At 39.5% G+C, this 20,817-nt stretch overlaps 1 protein-coding gene across 1 annotated transcript in view; it reads right to left on the reverse strand.

The window, feature by feature from the left end:
* The window catches only part of Pappa (pappalysin 1), a 246,389-nt gene that overhangs the window by 125,719 nt on the left and 99,853 nt on the right, over positions 1-20,817 (reverse strand). Inside the window, exons 8-9 of the mRNA XM_052717315.1 lie at positions 8,096-8,224; positions 1,841-1,932 (exon numbers count right to left, since the gene is read on the reverse strand). Coding sequence (XP_052573275.1) covers positions 1,841-1,932; positions 8,096-8,224 — 221 coding nt within the window. The remainder of the gene's footprint in view (positions 1-1,840; positions 1,933-8,095; positions 8,225-20,817) is intronic.

Here is a 20,817-nt window from a genome sequence, read left to right on the forward strand (position 1 = left end):
GGAGAGTGGCCACCGCTCCTCCAATTTATAACACCAGTTCTGGTCTGTGGACTGCCGGGTGCTGTCCCTTTCCTGAAAGCATCTCCCCAGTTGTTGTGCATTGTTGAACAGTTCTAAAGCATCTATTTTTAGGGGGCCCATGCCAAACACCCCACCTTTACCAGAACCTGCTTTCTTCCAGGGAGTTCCAAAGTGACATACTGCATTCACATTAGTCAAGTAGGTAAGTATTCTTTGATACACATTGGGATCAGTGATGGTTGGCAAAGGCAAAGTTTGGGTTCAAGCAAAGTTTGCAATTATGAAGAATTCCGCCGCACGCATTGGGAACCACACAGAAGAAGGACAGATTCTCAGAGATCTCTTCACCTAATCATTTCCACTTAGAGGAAGCGGACTTAGGCCAAACCTGGTCAAGCTTATGTAAGTCCTTAGCTTAGCACTAGGTCTAGCGCTTGATTCTTGATTTTAATTAATGCTTCCTGCTGCCATACCACTAGGTTAGTTGCTAATCAAGCTTTCACAATGGGCTACACTTAACTCTCAACCTGGGGGAAAGTCTTCTGCAATTAAAAAAAAAAAACGAGGCAAAGTTCTGCCTAGAAACTGCCACGTCCTTCCTCATTTTGCGTCTCCCTTTTTCTAACCACATTCATTTGCCTAGCACCCCCCTTGTGCTGCTCAGCTCCTACTTGGTGCAGGAGATAGATAGTAGGTGCGTTCTAAATGTGTTCAGAATGGAATTAACAGTAAACGATGCATTTCTGTTACGCTCACAGACTCCAGTCTACTAGGAGAAAGACTGTCCAAGCCCGGCACTTTAACGCACTGCAGACGCGAGGATGCGATGACATCTCTTTCCCCATAGTCTTCCTGGAAAACTGCCTTTCAGTGAGAAATCTTCCCACCGCGGTTTTCATCCCCTCTGTAGCTGCCCAGGCCCCTTTCAGATAGTGCACCTCTGTCCTTTGTACTTGCAAATGAATTGTGATTAGTTTTCACCTCCAGCCCAAGGGATTAGCCAGAGGACCTTTGATCTTCAGGTATCGATTTGCATCTTAAAGGAAGCATGATCTCATCTGGGCCAGCTCAACATTCCATCCCTGCCCCCACCCCCTGTCTGTTTACCAGCCCTGGGGCTGGACAGGGCCTCCCAAGTGGGGCTGAAACAACAAGATAGGCCAGACTCCTCGAGAAGGCAGAGGAAAACACATTTCCCACCCGACTTGGTAAAGGTGGGAAAAGGAGGTTTGCTTTCTAAGCACGGACTGGTCTGTTATCTGTCCTGGGCTGCAGATCCCAGAGACTGCGCAGCTTGGATCTGAAGCAAGGACCCAGGCAGCAGGTAGATTCCCCAGCTGGAGGGTGTATGGAGTAGGGTGAGCTGAGACTTGAGAATCACACACGATCAAGGTTCAGTCATTCCCTCTCCAGCCTCTGCCAATCAGTGTGATTCAGAAAACATTTTGTAATCGCCTCAACTTCTGATTTTTCCCACCTCTAAAGAATAAAAGACTTACACAAGATATACTATAACAATAGTCATCTTGGGCAGTTGGTGTGGAGAAAACCAATAATGTCCGTGAGGTAAAGGATGATAAAAAAAAAATGTCACCTGTCACTGTCATCATCTACGAGGACATGGGTTCTCGAGGATAGCCATGTTCGCCCTCTGTCTTACTTTATTTTTCCCTTTCTGTGTTTCACAGTGCTTATGACAGTGTGTGTCTCATAGGAGACACTTAATAAATATGAACTGAAATGAGTGAAGTTTATTTAGTCATAACTGTTATTATTATAATTGGACAATCAGCCAAGGCCAAAGACAGCAAAGACTCACCAATGCAGTTGAAGGAAATTTCTTGTTGGCAGAAGAGGGAACAGCCATCACCATTGATCTTATTCATGTCGTCACATTCTTCTCCTTGGTCTCTGCACAATGGATATGGAAGAGGAATATCCCAGGTCAGTTTCAGAACTGAGGCTCAACACAAAGATACTCACAGGAATCATGGAGCTTCTGGGAGATCTTATGTATATGCAAGTCTCTCTCCCTAACAGTCCGGTTCCTCATCAAAATGAAATCAACAGAAGGTATAGATTTACAAAACATGATTTCATTAATCTTAGCTGTGCTTTTATGACAAATAACAATTCTGCTTCAAAACTGGCAAAAACGTTGACATTTCTTTTTTACATGTATGCATGTGTATGCTTATGTGTGTGTGTGTGTGTGTGTGTGTGTGTGTGTGTGTTGTGTGCCTGCATGTGTACACACATGCATACGAATACCTATGTATGAATACATGTGTTCAGGTCCAAAAGCACATGGGTCCACATGTATATGGAAGCAGGAGGACACCCTTGGGTGTGTTGTTGCTGTCAGGAACATGTTGAGTTTAGTTCATGATGCACAGTCTCTGATTGGCCTGGAGCTCATTAATTAGGCTCGGCTGGCTCACTGGCCAGCAACCCGGGGATTCAACTTTTTGGACCTCTGCTGTGTTGAGATTATAAGCAAGCAGCAGTAGTCCCTTCTTTTTAAACTGGGTTCTAGGGATCAAACCCAGGGCCTCATGCTAGGGAGACAAGCACTTTAGCATCAGGTGAAATCTTCTTCTTTATTCTTTCTTTGTTTCTGTGGTGCTGGGCATCCAAACCTCTCCCAGCCTTATGTATGTATTCCCAGTCCAAGGCAAGCATTTTACCACTTGAGACATCTCTCCAGCCCTTATCCTTTGAAACTTCAAGTGCTTTAAACTGATAAGTCAGCTGGGCGGTGGTGGCACACGCTTTTAATCCCAGCACTCGGGAGGCAGAGCCAGGTGGATCTCTGTGAGTTTGAGGCCAGCCTGGGCTACAGAGTGAGTTCCAGGAAAGGAGCAAAGCTACACACAGAAACCCTGTCTCGAATAAATAAATAAATAAATAATAAATAAATAAATAAATAAATAAATAAATAAATAAATAAATAAATAAATAAACTGATAAGACAGTGGGTAGTAAGAAATGGAGGAATAAATTAACAAATGGCTGGCCAGCTCTTGTTCCTGGCATGTCACTCCTGTCTATAATGGAATTATTCTTTTTCCTTGTAAAGGGTGTAAATGATTAAGGTCCCCTAGCTTCAACCCTGCTTGTGCTGACACTGTCCCCTCTCAAAACACCCAAAGACTCTGTCTTGTTTGTACTTACATCCCCTGGCTTAGTGATCTTTAACTAGAAAGTTCTATTTCCCCCATGGAGGGTGCTGTTTCTTGTTGTCCAGAACTTTGAGGCCTATTCTTCTTGCAATTATTTCCATCACCTAATGATGATTTTTTGCAGAGGTTGAAATGGTCAGAAAATAAGTATGGCCTCTCTCTCCCTCCACTCCACCCCTTTCCCTCAAACTAGGCTTTGGCAAGGAGAAAGAAGAACAAAATTTGGGAAACCAGATAGATTGTTGTTTTCTGGAAAGTTCCCAGAAACAAAAAAATCTTAAGCTTAGAACTACATGTTTGGAAAATAATTGCCCAATCTGTAAGTCCTTTGGCCTGTCTAGCTGATCTTTTGATAAGTTTAAATCTATTGAAAGCAAATGAAACTGGGATTTCATTCTTCAGTCACACTAGCCACATGTCAAGTACTCAGTTGCAGCATGTGACCAGAGGTCTACTATGTTGAGCACAGAACAAATTTCTACAACCCCCAAAATATTTATTGTATGGTGGTCCTGTAGATGCCCACCCTCATTTTCTCATGTGGTATAATGGAAATAATTAATCATTCTTGAGTTGGGTACAAAAATGAAGCATTGTGGTGGTATTGTGTTCCCTGAAATATTGTGCACTCTAATAAACTTATCTGGGGTCAGAGAACAGAACAACCACAATATTAAACGTAGAGGTTAGGCAGTGGTAGCACATGCCTTTAATCCTAGCATTCCAGAGGCAGAGATCTGCCTGGATCTCTGTGTGTTCAAGGATACAGCCAAGCATGGTGACTCACGCCTTTAATCCCAGGAAGTAATGGCAGGAGGCAGAAAGGTATTTAAGGTGTGAGGGACAAGGAACTATAGGCTAGTTAAGCTTTTAGGCTTTTAAGCAGCAGTTCAGCTGAGAACTATTCAGATGAGGACTCAGAGGCTTCCAGTCTGAGGAAACAGGATCAGCTGAGGAATTGGCGAGGTGAGGAGGCTGTGACCTGTTCTGTCTCTCTGATCTTCCAGCTTTCACCCCAATACCTGGCTTTGGGTTTGTTTTATTAATAAGACCATTTAAGATTCATGCAACAAAGCATGATTTAAAGGGTCTAGCATGCTGGGCAGCACCTAGCAGATGCGAAAAGTGTCAGTTCCCACTCCTTCTTTGCCTTGGGAGGTCTTTGTAGAGTGTGTGGCAGCTGTCTCTCCCTCCTTGGAGACCAGCTGGGAACTGTCACAGCATGGAACAGGTCTCAGACTTTTCCTTTTACCAGGGGCAATTAACACCAGGCAATGTTTGTTGTCTTTAGGAGGTGTCAGAATAGCAGGATAGGACCTAGTAATCAATCCTTAAGCTGACCTAGGACATTGTATTGATCTCCAAGGAGCCACCCACGTTCTCTACTGTCTGAAAAACCATGAGCTACAAGGTTTGTACTCCTAGTTGTCCTCAGCATTCTCTGCCAGTGAATCTCACAGGCTTGAAATCACCAATGACCTTCAGCTTCTCAGCATTTCCGTGGGTTATGTAGGGAGACACCCTTTCCCTGAATCTGGACTGGTTCCCTAAGCCATGGACAATATTTCCAACCTACCTTCCATCACCACCCAAACAGTATGTTCTACTGGTTTAAGCAAAACTTTAGGATCACCACAAATATTTTCTAGGCATAATGGGTGTATCATTAGATGGAACAGTTCTGAGAAACCTCCTTTGACCTCTTAGGCTGGAGTGGGTAGGCATCATTCTCTGTTTTCACAGACATCTTGTTTCATCTATCACAGAACTGACTGTCTTTGCCTAACACTGGAGTTCCTGTAGTAGTCTGTGACATGCCAAAGGAGGAGACAGATTCTTCATCATCCTAGCAGCCCAGTGACATATAAGGGTTAAGGGAGATGGCATGTAGTCACCCCTCTACTGACTAATTTTGTAGGAATCTCTTCTCACATTAAAATGAAGAGATGAATTCAGATGAGAATCAAGTCCTTAGTACAAATGTTGGTTTTACTTTTTAATGGGCATGAATGCTTGAGAAAAGTACTTTAATTTTTGTGTGTGTTATTTTACTACAAAGTATGATTGCAAATTCTTGTGTATCAAATAACTTGATTTACACACAGCTCTTTAAAAAATTATTATTATTATTACTATTATTATTATTATTATTGTGTATATTAGTGGAGTTGGTTCTCTTCTGCCTTATGTAGGTTCTGGGGATCAAAGTCAGGGTTTTCAGGCTTATTTGACAATTAATTACCTTTATCTGCTGGGTACAATGCTTACGTGGGTCTTTATTTCAGAAGAACAAAAATGTTTCCTAATGTAAACTGTATTTTGCCTAGTAAATATAAAGTTGGCATATTTTAGTTAGGTAATGTCAACTTTTTTGTTTAAAAAAAAAAGTCTTTTTTTTTTTTTTTTTTTTGAGATGAGGCCAGGATGCCTCAAACTTACTGAATGTCTGAAGATGACCTTGAATTTCCAATCCTCCTGCCTCTACCCACCTCCAGTGCAGGTATGTGCCACCATGCTGGATTCATACATATCTGACTCAGGGCTTCAAGTGTGTTAGGAAAGAACTATACCAACAGAGCCAGGCTGCCAGTCCTCAGTATGTCATTTTTAAGTTTACAAATTGTGAATTATAACCTTTCCATAAGTCAATGACATTCTTTATTGTAGGGCAGGGACTCTGATGCACACTACTATCCCTTTGCACAGTCAACAGAAAAAATGGAATTAACTGTGTTTTACCTAATCATACTGCAACATGTATTTCTTTCGGTGTTAAATCATGATCGGAAAGCATACTGCTCTGGCAGGAGCGATGGCTCAATGGCTGATAGCATTTGCTCCGCCGACAGAAGACTCAGGTTCAGTTCTTAGCACCTACACCAGGCAGCTCTCACAACTGTCTCTAGTCCCAGAATCCATCACTCTTTTCTAGACTCTCTGCAGGCACCAGGCATGCATGTGGTGGACACACACACAGAAGCATGAGCATGTACAAGGACATGCATATACAATAGAAATAAACCTTAGAAAATACAGCATATTGCATCAAATACCTATGTTTCTTTGAGTGGATTTTCTAGTTTAAACTGCTTCTACCTTCACAAGTACAAATCTAGTCCTAGCTGCTCCTTTCTTCCCACTATGGAGGATTCCAGTTTCCATCACCTACCACACAATCACTAGCAACAAATCAAACTGCTCTTCCCTCTGGCATTACTGTCCGTGACAAGCACAAGCCATAGACATCGAGCACTTTTTTTCACATACGTTCCACACCTGAGAGCTAATTTACAGGCTGCACATCAGTGCTTTCATCCAAGCCTGAAGCAAATGCACTCTTCAGACTACCCATCCCCCAACAGGAATAGCAATTGCAATCTCATGTTGCAAAAATATTATGTGACACCCAACAGTGCCATTTAATGAAGGAATTTACCAATAGCTTGTTTTGCCATCTCACACATAGTGCATGTGATTAAACCTGCCAATTGTTTTAGATTTTAGTGATAATGTCACTTGCAAATAAATACACTAGCAATGGGAGCAATAAGAAACTGAATTTGGAATGATGCTTGATCTCATCTTCATTTGTATAGGAATAAGAAAACCTCCAGTTTGTGCCAGCATCTGGTTGTTTTGTGCTTATTTTAGAAGACATTTGATCAGAAGTTGATGGTAAGGCTTCATGACTTCTTGTTCCTGTTTGGCAGATGTATGTATCCTGCCTTAAGGACCAGGCAATGAATAGACTGAACATCCTATAAGATGCATTTCTTTTTCATACAGCTTGATGCTTTGCAAACATAATTGCTAGTTGGACTGAAATCTTTCACATCTTGATTCATTCACCCCAGTGTATTCATTTTCAGATTCTCTACTCATGCTAGAATATTGTTTAGTGCTTATGGTTTCAATATTGAATGTTACAATACTTTGTTGTATTTGTGAAGATTTGGCCCATTTTCTGAATTGGTGATTGCAGTTTTAACAGATGTAAAAGGTAGCCAGCAAAGGAATATTTTTTTTTTCAGCTATTAGCATGCTCACTTAATATAAAAGGGAAGCTTTGAATATGTTTTAAGCAGAGAAGCTAGGTGAACAAAATTCCACTTTAAAGAGGATATTGTATGTAGGCCAGATTAGGGGTGGATCATCCCATGTCAAAGAATCAAATTAGAAGTTGGGTGGGTCTTCCTACTTCAAATGTTTTGTGTGTGTGTGTGTGTATGTGTGTGTGTGTGTGTGTGTGTGTGTGTGTGTGTGTGTGTGTGTGTGTGAGAGAGAGAGAGAGAGAGAGAGAGAGAGAGAGAGAGAGAGAGAGAGAGAGAGAGAGAGAGATTAAATTGAAATGTGGCTTTAAGAAAAGAAAATGGTTTTGATTTTTTTTTTTCAAGACAGGATTTCTCTGTGTAGCCCTAGCTGTCCTGGAACTGGCTCTGTAGACCAGGCTCGCCTTGAACTCAGAGATCTACCTACCTGCCTCTGCCTCCCAAGTGCTGGGATTAAGTGCAAATCCATGCCTGGTTTAAAGAAATGTTTTTAAGATTTTTTTAAAGATTAATTTAAGCCGGGCAGTGGTGGTGCACACCTCTAATTTAAAAAACAACCAAGATGGAGAGCAGATGGTAAGAAGCACATAGTAATATCTCTGGTAAAATCATATATTATATATTTGAGAAATGTGTGTGACCCCAGAAAACAATCATTGAGTTTTCTTTCAGGGTCAGCAGATGGCTTAAAGCCCAACTAACAGGTCATTGGAGAACACTGGCGCCTCAGAGTTTATGCATCGGAAAGCATTTCCTACACTCTCCCACTAAAGCACCTTGTCCATCTCTTGACCTAATTACCATTTCCCCAAACCTCCTTTTTCACTGGGTGGACCTACTTACTTCTGGATAATGCCATCACCACAGTACCCACTTCCATGGGTGTATATGGCAGCCGGTGATGGCTCACTCTCTTCAGTTCCTGAAATGGTGATAATCTGGTACTGGTACACACTGCCAAGTTTCAGATCCCTGGAAAATATAAAGGAACTTGTTAGTTAAAACAAATGCAGTGCTTGGGGCTGATAGGCAGAGAATGAAATATTGATTCCTTTGAGTACACTCTTTCAGTCTTCTTTTTTTTTAAAAAAAAATCAAAGGCACTTGTAGTAATAAAATAATCTGCATTATGCACTGGGTTAAGCCTCTTTCTTCAACACAATGGACTACATTATGATGTACACCAGTAAAAACATCCTTTACTAGGTGGATCACTGTACAGTACTAAGTGCTTTGGACTTGAACTTGATAGAAACCCTTGAAGAAGCATAGCAGGGAGTATGGGATCCATGCAATGAGAGTGTGTGGGAAGAAGAGAGCCTGGGAAAAGGTTAGCTAGGCAAAATCACAGACAGTGGAGGGAGCATATCAAATCCTCTGAACACCATCTGACCATTCCCTCACCTTTAAAGACCTGTGCAGCTACCCCACTGAATATGGGAAAGCCTCTTCCTTATGCTGTGTTGTTAGAAACTAGCCTCTTCTCTCCACATTCCTATCCATGACTCTTACTCTTTACTTAAATAACAATAGCATTCATTAATTGAATCTTGGCCCTGGGCTGTGCACTTGCTATATATTTGCTTATTTGAGAATCAAAACAACCCTACATGGGAACTCATATTTTTATGTTGTTTTTATAGATGATGAATATGAGGCATAGCGAAGTGAAGCCAGTTGTTTCTAATTGCATGCCATTGAGTAATAACTTATATTCTCCTTTATCCCCAAAGGCCTGCCTAATAACTACATCTCTTGAAGAGAGAGGTCTTGTCCTGGAATAACAGTTCCGGAGCCTGGTACCTGCCAGACGTCCAACATGCCAAAACTGTATCTCTCCTCTGGCTTAAGACATCCAGGGCCTGTCCAGGCTTCCTCACCCAGGAACCTGGCTACTGCCAATTATCCTCTAACACAAAAGCATTCTTGTGTCAATTCTACATGATCACATCTCCATTCATATTTCCTGATAGACAGTTTTCAAAGGCATATGCTACCCTTCATTTGCATTGACCTATATGTCAATTATTCATTTATTATGACAAAAAAATTACTATGGGAAATATTACAAAAGGTTAATAAGGAGATCTAGAGGGAAAGGAGGTAGATTTCATAAACAGAAGGAAGATGCCAGGAAATCTTAGGATCTCCTTGCCCATCTGTTATTTCAGCTGCTACGAAGGCTGGCAATGTTTGGATAAGGCCAACAAGATAAGAGGTGCATGGACAATGGATAGGGAAGGTTTCCTGACACTCAATGTAGTGATAGTTAAGAGTTTATGAGCAATGGAAGATTCCTGTGAAGAACACAGCCTTGGTAGAAATCCTAGACACATTATCCCCAAAGGGAATTTGTTTTAGCATCACTGAAGCAGCCAGTGATAGTGGGGGCAAATCAAACACCCTTAGGGATTCTGCAAGAGATCTGGTGAATATCTTGGGATGTTGCACAGATAAATGATGGTTGCACTGTAAACTCTCAGAATGATATCACCAGAATACCCCTTTTATTGACTCTTTACTTATGCCTTGACTAATGAGGGACTCTTCCAAAAGTACAATAAGAGAGGGGAGGGAATGAGAGTCTAAGATACATGAAGGCATTAGATAAATATGACATGAGTTCTACTATAAGCTTACCTGTTCTAAAATATGAAGGTACATTAAAATATGATAACATTTTAGAATAAAATAAGAAATTTGCTTCAGGTTACATCCTGTGCCACAAATGGGGCCCTTTTGCAGAAAAGCTTGCCAAAATGAACAGTGCTTCTTGAGTCATTTTTCATGTGTGTGTGTGAGTGTGTGTGTGTGTGTGTGTGTGTGTGTGTGTGTGTGTGTGTGTTTGTCTCTGTGTCACATGACAAATGCTTTGTAGCTGAAATATTTAAAGTGATGGGCTAACCTGTTGTGGGCATTTTCCTTCTACCCCTACCTTGGTTTGTCTTGTCGCATCTTCATGTCAAGTTCCTCCTATGCCTCAGCAGTCACCAACTTGTAGGTAAGCAAACATGTTTTTGTGTCCTGGTTTTATCACTTTTATCCAGAAAGCCATGGTATATATTTATTTTTAATCTCTCTGAGCCTATTTCAAATTAATTCTAAACTTTGCCTCATGGTATTTTCCTACATGTGAGAATGTAAAGAGTGCAACTTGTGTCCCCAGCTCATGATGAATTGCTAGAAAATGCTGAGCTATTATTATCAACGGCTGATTAGCAACATTCTCAGTCCCTGAAATTATCCTCTGGACTCTTTAATGGGGGGGGGCAGGTGAAGAGTCAAATATACAGATAACCCTGATGTGGCAAGTTCCTGAAGAAGCGGGTCTACCATCTGCTTCTTGTATTACAGAATCTTAGACACTCCCTCTTGTATGGTATCATTTAGTTGGAAAACATGCAGTGCCAAACACCTCACTTTCTTTCAAGGCAACCCACCCTAACTTCTGAGAATTTTACAAACCAGGTCTTTACCCTGCTGTAAAACCTATCTCTTAATGACTTCTACCCAGTGACCCACTAAGCAGCAGTGTGCACAACAATTCATGAAGAAATTTTCATAGCCCTTCTCTCAACGGTGTGTCTGCCTCTTGTGTCATCCCTTTGAAGCCTGATAACAACTATCAGAGTCAGGGGCTAATATCCTACGTTCCCAGAGAGGGCGACAGAGATGTGAATCACCCTTCAGTAAAAAGATCATGAATCTCCTGTAATAAAACTACATTTTTCTTTCATTTACCTTAAAATTAATGCCAAACACAGGTTCTTAAGAACTTAGATATTTTTCTTTTTGAAAGACAAACTGGTGAGTGCGGACGACTTTGCTAGGTTGGTGGAAGTTGGAATCTTTGTCACAGCTGGTCTAAAAGCAGGAAGCTAGTGTCAGGTCCTTCCTTTCAGCTGCTGCTGAGCATGGGAGAAGCTTCTAGCTGTTTCTTGAACTCATTCCCCCCAACATTCTTACTACTAGTCCTGTCTGTGGCCTCCTAGAAGGTTCCACAACACCCTGTAACTTGCTATGAAGCTAAAACTTCTCCTTTCCTTTTTCCCCCTTTTCTTTCTTTCTTTTTTGTAACTAAAACTCTCAGATTTCATCTGAGATGTGATTATTTTATTTTGACCATTTCTGATTTCTTTCACAGAATTTGGAATGCTACTTTAAATTTATCATTAAAAACATTAATCTTCATTAATATCTAATCATCAGTTCAAACTCTATCTAGGATTTCTTTTGCATTTACCAGTAACATGTGATGGATTATTTAGCTAATATTGAGGGGCTGTTTTGTGGCTCCTTTGCATACCATTTTAAAACAGTCTTTCCAAGACTTAGCTTTTGCTTCTGTACAACTGTCTCAAAGGACATATCTGCCTTAGGTTTACGTTTTCAATTATTGAGGAAAATGCTTTCGTTTCTCATTGACATGATTTCCTCAATAGTCCTTCTGAAAAATGTTATTACAAGGCTGGGTGCAGTGGTCCACATATGTAATCCCAGCACTTGGAAGGCTGAGAGAAGAAGATTGCCACGATTTCAAAGCTAGTCCAAGATACCTAGTGAGTGTTAGACCCAGCTGGAGTATGAACTGGGAATCTGTCTCTCTGTTGCTCTCGCTCTCTCTCTCTCTCTCTCTCTCTCTCTCTCTCTCTCTCTGTGTGTGTGTGTGTGTGTGTGTGTGTATGTGTATAAATTGCATGCCAACTTATATCAAAATATATCTCAAGTATATAGTATATTCACACATGGCAACTTGGTTAGATTTTGACACCATTATCTTAAGAATATATATATAAAAAAAAAACCTAGACCTCTGCATATATGGGACAATTGAGTAGCTTGGTCTTCTTGTGGGACTCCTAACAGTGGAAGCAGGGTCTATCTTTGACTCTTTTACAGGCTTTTGGGCATCCTATTTTTCATAGCGGGTTGCCTTGTCCAGCCTTTTTTTTCTTTTCTTTTCTTTTTTCTTTTTTTCTTTTTCAAGACACGGTTTCTCTGTGTAGCCCTGACTGTCTGGAACTTATTCTGTAGACCAGGCTGGCCTCGAACTCAGAGATCCACCTGCCTCTGCCTCCCAAGTGCTGGGATTAAAGGTATGTGCCATTTCTGCCTGACTCTTATACAGCATTAATACAAGGGGAGGTGCTTATTGCAACTTGATATGCCATGTTTTGTTGGTCTTCATGGGAGGCCTGCCCTTTCCTAAACAGAAATGGAGGAGGAGTAGCCTGACAGGTGTAGAGGAAAGGTAGAGGGAGGGAATGAGAGGAGAAGAAGGAGGGGAAACTGTGGTCAGGATGCAAACGAAATAAATAAATTTAAAATAAAATTTAAGAAAAGAATATAAAAAACCCAGAAGATGTCTAAGCACCCTTAGGTTTAAATACATAGATGCTCATTTTCAAATGCATATTTTAAAATTGTTGATCCATAGTTAATATTATGATGGGTCATTACAACCTATAGAAACCCATGATTAAGTCATTACAACTCCTGGAGGCTGATTTTCAAGTCAGGGTTTGTTACTGGTGTCCCATGCTTCTATGAAGACATGGAATGAAAAATACAACCGTAGGTAGGAAGAATGGAAGACAGACCTCTTTGTACTGTGGTAACACCCTACTTTGTTTCTTTCAAGAAACTTTTGAGCCCCTTACTCTTCATCAATATCCTATGGGTTCCATATCACAGCATTCATGTGTCATAAGCCTTAAAATGGTCTCTGTTTTCAAGCTGTATTTTATTTCTCTAAAATTCTACCTTCTAGATAAACAACTGTAACTATAGTTTCAATTTGTTTCCTACTTACCAGACATACGTTATACTTTGTGCATATAGTTTCAACCAGAACAAATATTCCTTGAGCAGTTGTTATTATTACACCTTCTCTGGTGAAGACACTGGCACATGAAGGAGAGAACACACTACCTGCCCATAGCTTTTGCCATAGGCAGAAACTTGAATGACTTCCATATAACCACATCCCAAGACAGTGTTTATTTTAGTTATAGAAGCTTCCAGCGGTTATATACTTGAAATACAACAGACAGGAAGTCAAAAGTCAGAATCTTCATCCTAGAAGGGTTTACATATGAAGTCCAAGTGGAAAGATAGAGAAATCAGAAGACACACAGTCTTCTTTAAATACTGTCACTGACTCAGTGCTCTGGGAAGCCAGTGCTTCCCTGACCATCCATTTATTCATCTATGAAATAGAATTTGGGAGAAGTGTAATGCTTAGATCTTTAATCTATAGCTGTAATTTAATGAGGAATGTGTTCTTCACTCTTCCTGGCTTGGAGTTTTATACAGGTTAGAAGCTGCTACTATAGTTAAAATTCTGTACTAAGAATGGGTGTAGGTCAAAACCTACCACCCAGACTGTCTGAGCTGGAAGATATGATGGTGAGACCACCTAGGATTCCTCTGGCTCAGGAGGATCCCAAACATCCTGGTCTAGCCTAGGGCTAAGAATCAGAGGGTAATGCCTAGGCACTTCAGATACCAGCTTGGAGCCAAGAATAGGGAAGGAAGGAAACAATCACTTTTCAGGCCTGAGAAGAAGTGCCAGAGACTTACAGCTGTTTTAATTAGAAGACATATCAATTATACAAAAAAGTGTGGAGAAACCAATAACAAATATACAAAGACTTCCTCTTCATCTCTGTCAAATGCTACATTGGGCTATGTTTTATTTTTATATCCATTTGTTTTATATCATTCTATACTTGGTATATTACACTGGTTTACACATCTTAAATCTCAAAGAGGTTTTGTTTGTTTGTTTTTTGTTTTTTAAGACAGGGTTTCTCTGTGTATCTTTGGGGTCCCAGAACTCACTCTGTAGAATAAGCTGGCCTAAAACTCACAGAGATCCACCTGCCTCTGCCTCCCTGAGTGCTGGAATTAAAGGTGAGCACCACCACTGCTTGGCGGAGGTTTTAATGTTACATTCATCATTGTGTAGCTTTTTCTTCATCCACATTGTTTTGAGATTATCCCCATTGGTACAAATAGACTCTATTCATTATTTTCACCGCCATAAGTGTACTATTCTACAAACAAGTCACACTTCCAGTGGCCATTCTGTATATAATGGGGACCTAGGCTGATTCTTTTAATATCCTTGTTAAGACTTTTGTTTGCTAGTTTCAACAATGTTGCTTTAAACAATTGTGTTCACATTCCTGTGGACACAGAACAAGAGTTTTCTGAAAGAAATACACCAAACAATAGCATTATTAGGCAGGGAGTACTTGCATTTTCAAATTTATCATAAGTTGCCAAGTTGTTCTCCCAAATGGTTGCACCAATTAGCAGACCTACCAACAGACTTCCCCTTGCCTCGGTCTTTGCCAGCACTCAGTTCTGCCAAACATTTAGTTTTTTGCCAATCGGCCGGTTATTAAATTATATTTAATTATTGTATTATTTTGTTGTTGCTTCATTACTAATAAGCCTGAGTATCTTTTTATATAATGCTTGGCCTCATACATTTCTAGCCCCATGGATTGCCTGTTCATTCTACTGCCTTTTCAAAATCAGGCTTTCAGTATTAATATGTAGTGTGTTTATATACACTGGACAGGAATTATTTGTAAGTAATGACTTTGAAAGTGCCATTTCTAAGTTTTTTACCCCTACCTTGTACTCTGCCTATGCTGTTCTGTTGGATAATGAGGTTTGTTTCCTTAATGATTTGTGCCTCGATATCATAAGATAGCTTCTTTAATTTTTTAAAAAAAAATTTATTTTATTTTAAATCATGTGCCTGTGTGTGTGTGTGTGTGTGTGTGTGTGTGTGTGTGTGTGTGTGTGTGTGTGTTGGGGGCTAAGCATATGTGAGCATGTGTGAGTACAGGTGTCTACAGACTCCAGAAGTAGGCATTTGGATCCCTGAAGCTGGTGTTGCAGATGGTTGTGAATTGCTCAACATGGGTGCTAGGAACCGACTTCAGATCTGCTGCAAATAGGTGCTCTTAACTACTGAGCCATTTCTCCAGCTCTCTAATTACTTTTAATTAGCAGATTGTTTGCTTTTTACGCATATTTACTTATGTATTATCTTGTTGTATTGGTCTTATTTATTTATTTTGTGTGTGTGTGTATGTGTGTGTGTGTGTGTGTGTGTGTGTGTGTGTGTGTGTACATAAACACATCTAGGGTGAATGTGCTTGCCTGGAGAGGCCAGAGGCCAGCCTCAGATAACCTTCCTCAATTGTTTCTCCTCCTTAGTTTTTGAGATAGAGTCTCTCATTGAACCTAGAACTGGTTGTTTCATCCAGAACGGCTATTCAGTAAGCCCCTAGAATTTGCCTGCAACTGCCTCCTCAGCAATGGGGTGACAGGGCACACCACCATGCCTGGCTTATTTGTGGGTGTCTGGCATCTGAACTCAGGTCGTCTATACTTGCACAGAAAACACACTACCTACTGAATCATTTTCGTCACACTGAGGTCCCATTTTACCATCGTGTTGTCAGTAGCAATCTGTCTTAATTTCCATATCTACATAAAAATCTTGATTTGTATTATGAGTCCATCCTATACTTTGTTTTCTTACTCTAAAAGATTATTTGCACTTTTATTGAGTCATAAGTTTATTTGTTTTTTTAGTGTATAGTAAGATTTTATTCCAATTTTATTGATTGAATACATAGATGTATTTGAGAAGAAAGGGCATCTTTCTGATTTAGATGCTCCCACTAAGTCATGTAACCTATCATTTCATATATTTGAATATTCCTTTATGTAACCTTTTAAAGCTTTTTTGACAAAAAATTGTGGTGATTTTACTTATTAGGAATATACCCCTAATTAAACATTTTATGGATGTCAGTGCTATGATTAATTATAACTCTGTCTATCTACACACAGAAATCTATATTTATTGTAATTCTCTAGGGATGATAAAAAATTAATATATAATTAAAATCTGCTTAGAAGTGTTCATAGATTATTTCATCCATTCCAATAATATATTGACTCTGCAGTCTCATGAGAAGAGGAAAGACGACTTTGTTGTTTGTCCCCTTTAATTCTTCTTTTTCAAGTATTGAAGATTGGACTCAGTGCCTTGCACGTGCTAAGGAAACCTTCTCTTCCCATCAAGTTTCATCTGCAGCTCTATCTGTTGCCTTATATTCCCATTGGTCTGGAATCAAGGAGACTACTGGTTATTCTGGATATGATTTGATGTGTTAGTTTAAAAAAAGATGCTTCTCTCTCTCTCTCTCTCTCTCTCTCTCTCTCTCTCTCTCTCTCTCGTATTTGTGGTGCTGGGGATCAAATCCAGGACTCCAGACCTGCTAAGATGAGCACTCTACATTGAACTACAACACTGGCCCCTCATATTGACTTATTATTTAATTATTTATCTATTTCTATATCTAGAAAATGACTCCAACTAAAATTTCAAACAATTTAATAATTTAGATTACCAATAGCAGATGTTGTAGACTACCAATAGCAGATGATGTGATATTAAATTCATCTCTTATTCTAAAATAATCCATCTAGAATAATGTGATGATTTCATTTAGAATGATGTGTGTTTCTATGAGTTTGCAAATGCTGATACATTACTGAATTCTGTTTGGTAATACCTTACCTAAAATTATTGTTGTTTAGTCATAAATTTCATCAACTGAAAGTTTTATAGTCTTTTTATTTATTTATTTGATTCTTTATATATGGCCTAACAGAAATCATATGATAAAACATAAACTTAAAAAAAATCATCTTCTATAAGATACTAATTCCTTAACATTTGCTGAGATTTTTTTCTGTTGTCCAGTGCATGGGGAAAATTTTATATATGTGTATTTGTAAATTTAAAAATACATAATTTATCATATTAACATATTTAAAAGAACAAATATCATTATGTGGTTAAAAATCTAGCTTGCCTGGCGGTGGTGGCACACGCCTTTAATCCCAGCACTTGGGAGGCAGAGGCAAGCAGATCTTTGTGAGTTAGAGGCCAGACTGGTCTACAGAGCAAGATCCAGGAAAGGCGCAAAGCTACACAGAGAAACCCTGTCTTGAAAAACCAAACCAAACCAAACAAAACAAAAACTTCTAGCTTACCACTATATCTTAATGCACTTTGTAATTTTCCACTGAGGCTAAGGGTAGCTGAGTGATCAGTCCAGAACCAAGGAGAAAATAATTTAAAAGGAGGATCTGAACCAAACAGTTGGGTTTGGAATTCTAGATCCCTTAACTTGTTATATATTTTAGCTGACTTCTTGAGAAAACAAACATCAGCGACTCATGTATTAGTGGACAGTAAAGCTCAGAACATTACAGCATTTGAAGAGAGTTCATGCTCCACTTTCTGGCTCTAAAATGCAACATAGATGAACATATATAATATATTTTATGTAGATATATAGAATAAAATAGACTTAACCCCAATGTGTGCTTTGGAGAGTGTTTCTTTCATGGTGCTGGTTCTTGAACACAGGGCCTTCCTTGTGCCTACTAAGCATCTATTCCACCACCAAGCTTCCTCTCCAGCCCTCTAGCCCATCTCTAGAGTGGAAGCTGACATTTTCTTGGAATTAGGAAGTAATGATATATTCTCATAATTTATTAATTTTTTGTTTGACCATCAAATCTTATTATATTCTCTATTTAACACAAACTAAAGTGGTATGTAAAAGAATTTACTTTAAAAATAAAATCTCCAATTACAACCCTATGGGATAGATACATTTACATCTCTCTTTTTAATGTATAAAAACACAATTTACTATGAATATGGAATCATACATTTATGCTACTATTTAATCTTTATGTTCTTGAGCACTTAGAAGTCAATCTAGTTAGCTAGATTATTTTTTCAAATTCTGAACAAATATATTTGTGTTATTTCATTAGTTTATGTACACATCCACTTACATGACATTCCTTTAGTCATCCTAGGGCACTCTAGACTCCTGGGTGACAACGTGGATGAAATGTGGTGCTGTCATTAAGATGTTCTTTAGAAGAAGGAAAGTATTCAAATGAACATATTTAGTGTCATATAAAAAAGTATAGAGGCTTATTGGTGAAATTATTAAGGCCACTCAACTCTTGGCCCTGCCTTGTAGGCGTGACAGTTACCGAAGTCTCTTAGGGGGTTGGAACTTCCAGATCAAAGCTGGAATGGCTACCCACTACAGAGACTGCATGAAAAAGGTTTCCATTGCCTGGGCTCATGAGGAGAGCATCCTGGATGAACTCTCACAAAGAAGTGCACTGTGCTCACATGACTGCAGAAATGTCAGAGTTCAAGTCAAAAGAACATGAGACTTGGCTTTCCTGGCAATGACTTCATGATATTTGCCTTTGGTAGCAGAGCAGACAGCTGGCTTGGGAAGAGAGCAAATGTCCCCTATTGAATAGATGTGTAGGTTTGACAGTATAGTTGGTATTATCATATCCTACTGTATTTTAAGAGAGCCAAAACTTCTAATAGCATACCATAACTCATGGAATAACCTTGAAAGGCATGAGTAGTCTACCCAAAGAATGTCTTTCTTAATACTCAAACAGTAAAGTTACAATCAAGGTTTTCATGTTTGATTGCCCTTACAGTGTTTAATTCCAGTGTGGGCTTCACCATGAATTATAAAAAGAAAATTCCATTTCTATTTCAGGTTGGGGGGTGCTTTATCTTACTTTTTATTTGTGAGGGTGGTGTTGGATTGGTTGTTAAAGGTTTGGTGTAACATACCCTCTTTAGGAGGACTGTCTTAAAAAGCAATTCAGCATACTGGTACTGGATCAACTGGCAAGGAAAGTGGCCATGATTCCCTCACTAGCTCCGCTGTGATTTTGGACAAATCAGTTTTTTCTATTCAGTTTGTCCTCATTCAATTAAAAATGGAATGATGAATAATACTAAGTGAAGATACTGTCATTGACTTCAAATAGTTCAGAGAGCAAAATGGGAGATAAGCTAAGTTGAAAGTGACTGAAATACAAGATACAGCTTGAAAATTATTAACATAGAGCAGGATCCAGCCATGGAGATGAAGAGTGAGAGGTTTAGATAGACTTCTTTTTGGCACCTGGATTAAGTTGGTTTCCTGGTACAAATCCTTAGTTTCTTGTAATTTTTTTTTTAAAAAACCAATCACTTTCTATACATCATATTGAATGTCTGTTTACTGGTTGAAGACAAAGAACACATTAAGCATTGTAATTATATTTCAGTTTCTAGCAGTATCTGGCACATAACAGTTTTCTACAAGTGTCTACCAAATAAATGAATAGTTTGAAACAGTACATTGAGAGAGAATAGAAGGTATCAATATGACAATAGTGTTCTGAGCATCAGGAATGATCTATAACAAGGCATAGGGAAATCTTTTAAGATAGACAACAGTTCATTTAGATGGAGCTTTCAGGTTAGCCATGAGGAGAAGCCTTTACTTCAATGGCCAAGTCAGAGCATACAGTCAATGAGGGATTCCCAGTCATGAGTGGCAGCTGGGGATGGTGGTATAGGGGGATCCATTGTAATAAGAAGAGGGCTGGGTGTAGTAATTGCCTAAGCTTATTCCCTGCCTACAGCTATAGAACTCCAAACTCAGGTTTACTAACAGTAGTTGAGACACAGAGTCAGCATCCATTCTTCGTACTGCTCTAGAACCCCCCTCCATCCATCTCTTCTCATCTCCAATCCAGGCACTTGGAAGACATCAGCCTTTCTACACAAATGTCTCTTTAGTCGTTGCTGAGGTCCTATTGCTAAGAGCAATTCTTCGTTTTGTTTTGCAACAGCTATCATCCTATTCCTCCTAGTGACCACTGTAGCCCCCAGTGCATACTCTGAATTCACCAAATGAAGAAAGAGATGTCAAGATCTGAGACTGTACTGAGCCTTTGGATCCCTTCCCAATAAGGCTAGGGTAGAATCTCCCACACAGGTAATGCAAAATTCACTCTTTCCACATTGACAAAGCTGTTCTTACTTCATTTAAGACCCAGAAAGGAGCAATGTATACACACAACTGATTAATTCCAGCAGTCTTTGATATAATTGTGCAAAGCTTTGCCCTGGTACCAATTTAAAGCCCAGTAGCAAATTGAATAAAACTAACAGTTTGCAGCCAAGGCCTTTGTTATTTTGTTTTAATTATCTTTTACCACCAATTGAAATGATTTTCTTACTTTCTTGGTGCAAGGAAATAAAACACAAGGGAAAGAATAGAGAGACAACGTGGAAATTATAAAAGATCCTGAGCTTAAGATCCTGTCACAAGGTCACAGGCATCCTGTGATTTGCCTGGTTATTTGTGTCGTGCTGAGATCTGAATGGAGCGTATTTACCACTTTGAGGGAAACTCCACACCTGGATAGCATTAAAGCAAAAGAGAGGAAAGCATTCCCAAAGGAGCCTCATTTTCTTTCTGAAGGCAACCGAAGAAGGTATGTGACAATTTCCCCCAAACACTTTGCTGGTGATGGACAGATCACTTGATTATAGAGCAGAGGCTTGTGACAAGTTGCTTGATCGCCAAGGACTCTGGGAGCCAAAACACCAGATATAGTTGGATGTAAACAAG

This window comes from Peromyscus californicus, unplaced genomic scaffold, assembly GCF_007827085.1.
Source record: "Peromyscus californicus insignis strain IS unplaced genomic scaffold, ASM782708v3 Scaffold_5__1_contigs__length_169319896, whole genome shotgun sequence".
Taxonomy (NCBI): Eukaryota; Metazoa; Chordata; class Mammalia; order Rodentia; family Cricetidae; genus Peromyscus; species Peromyscus californicus.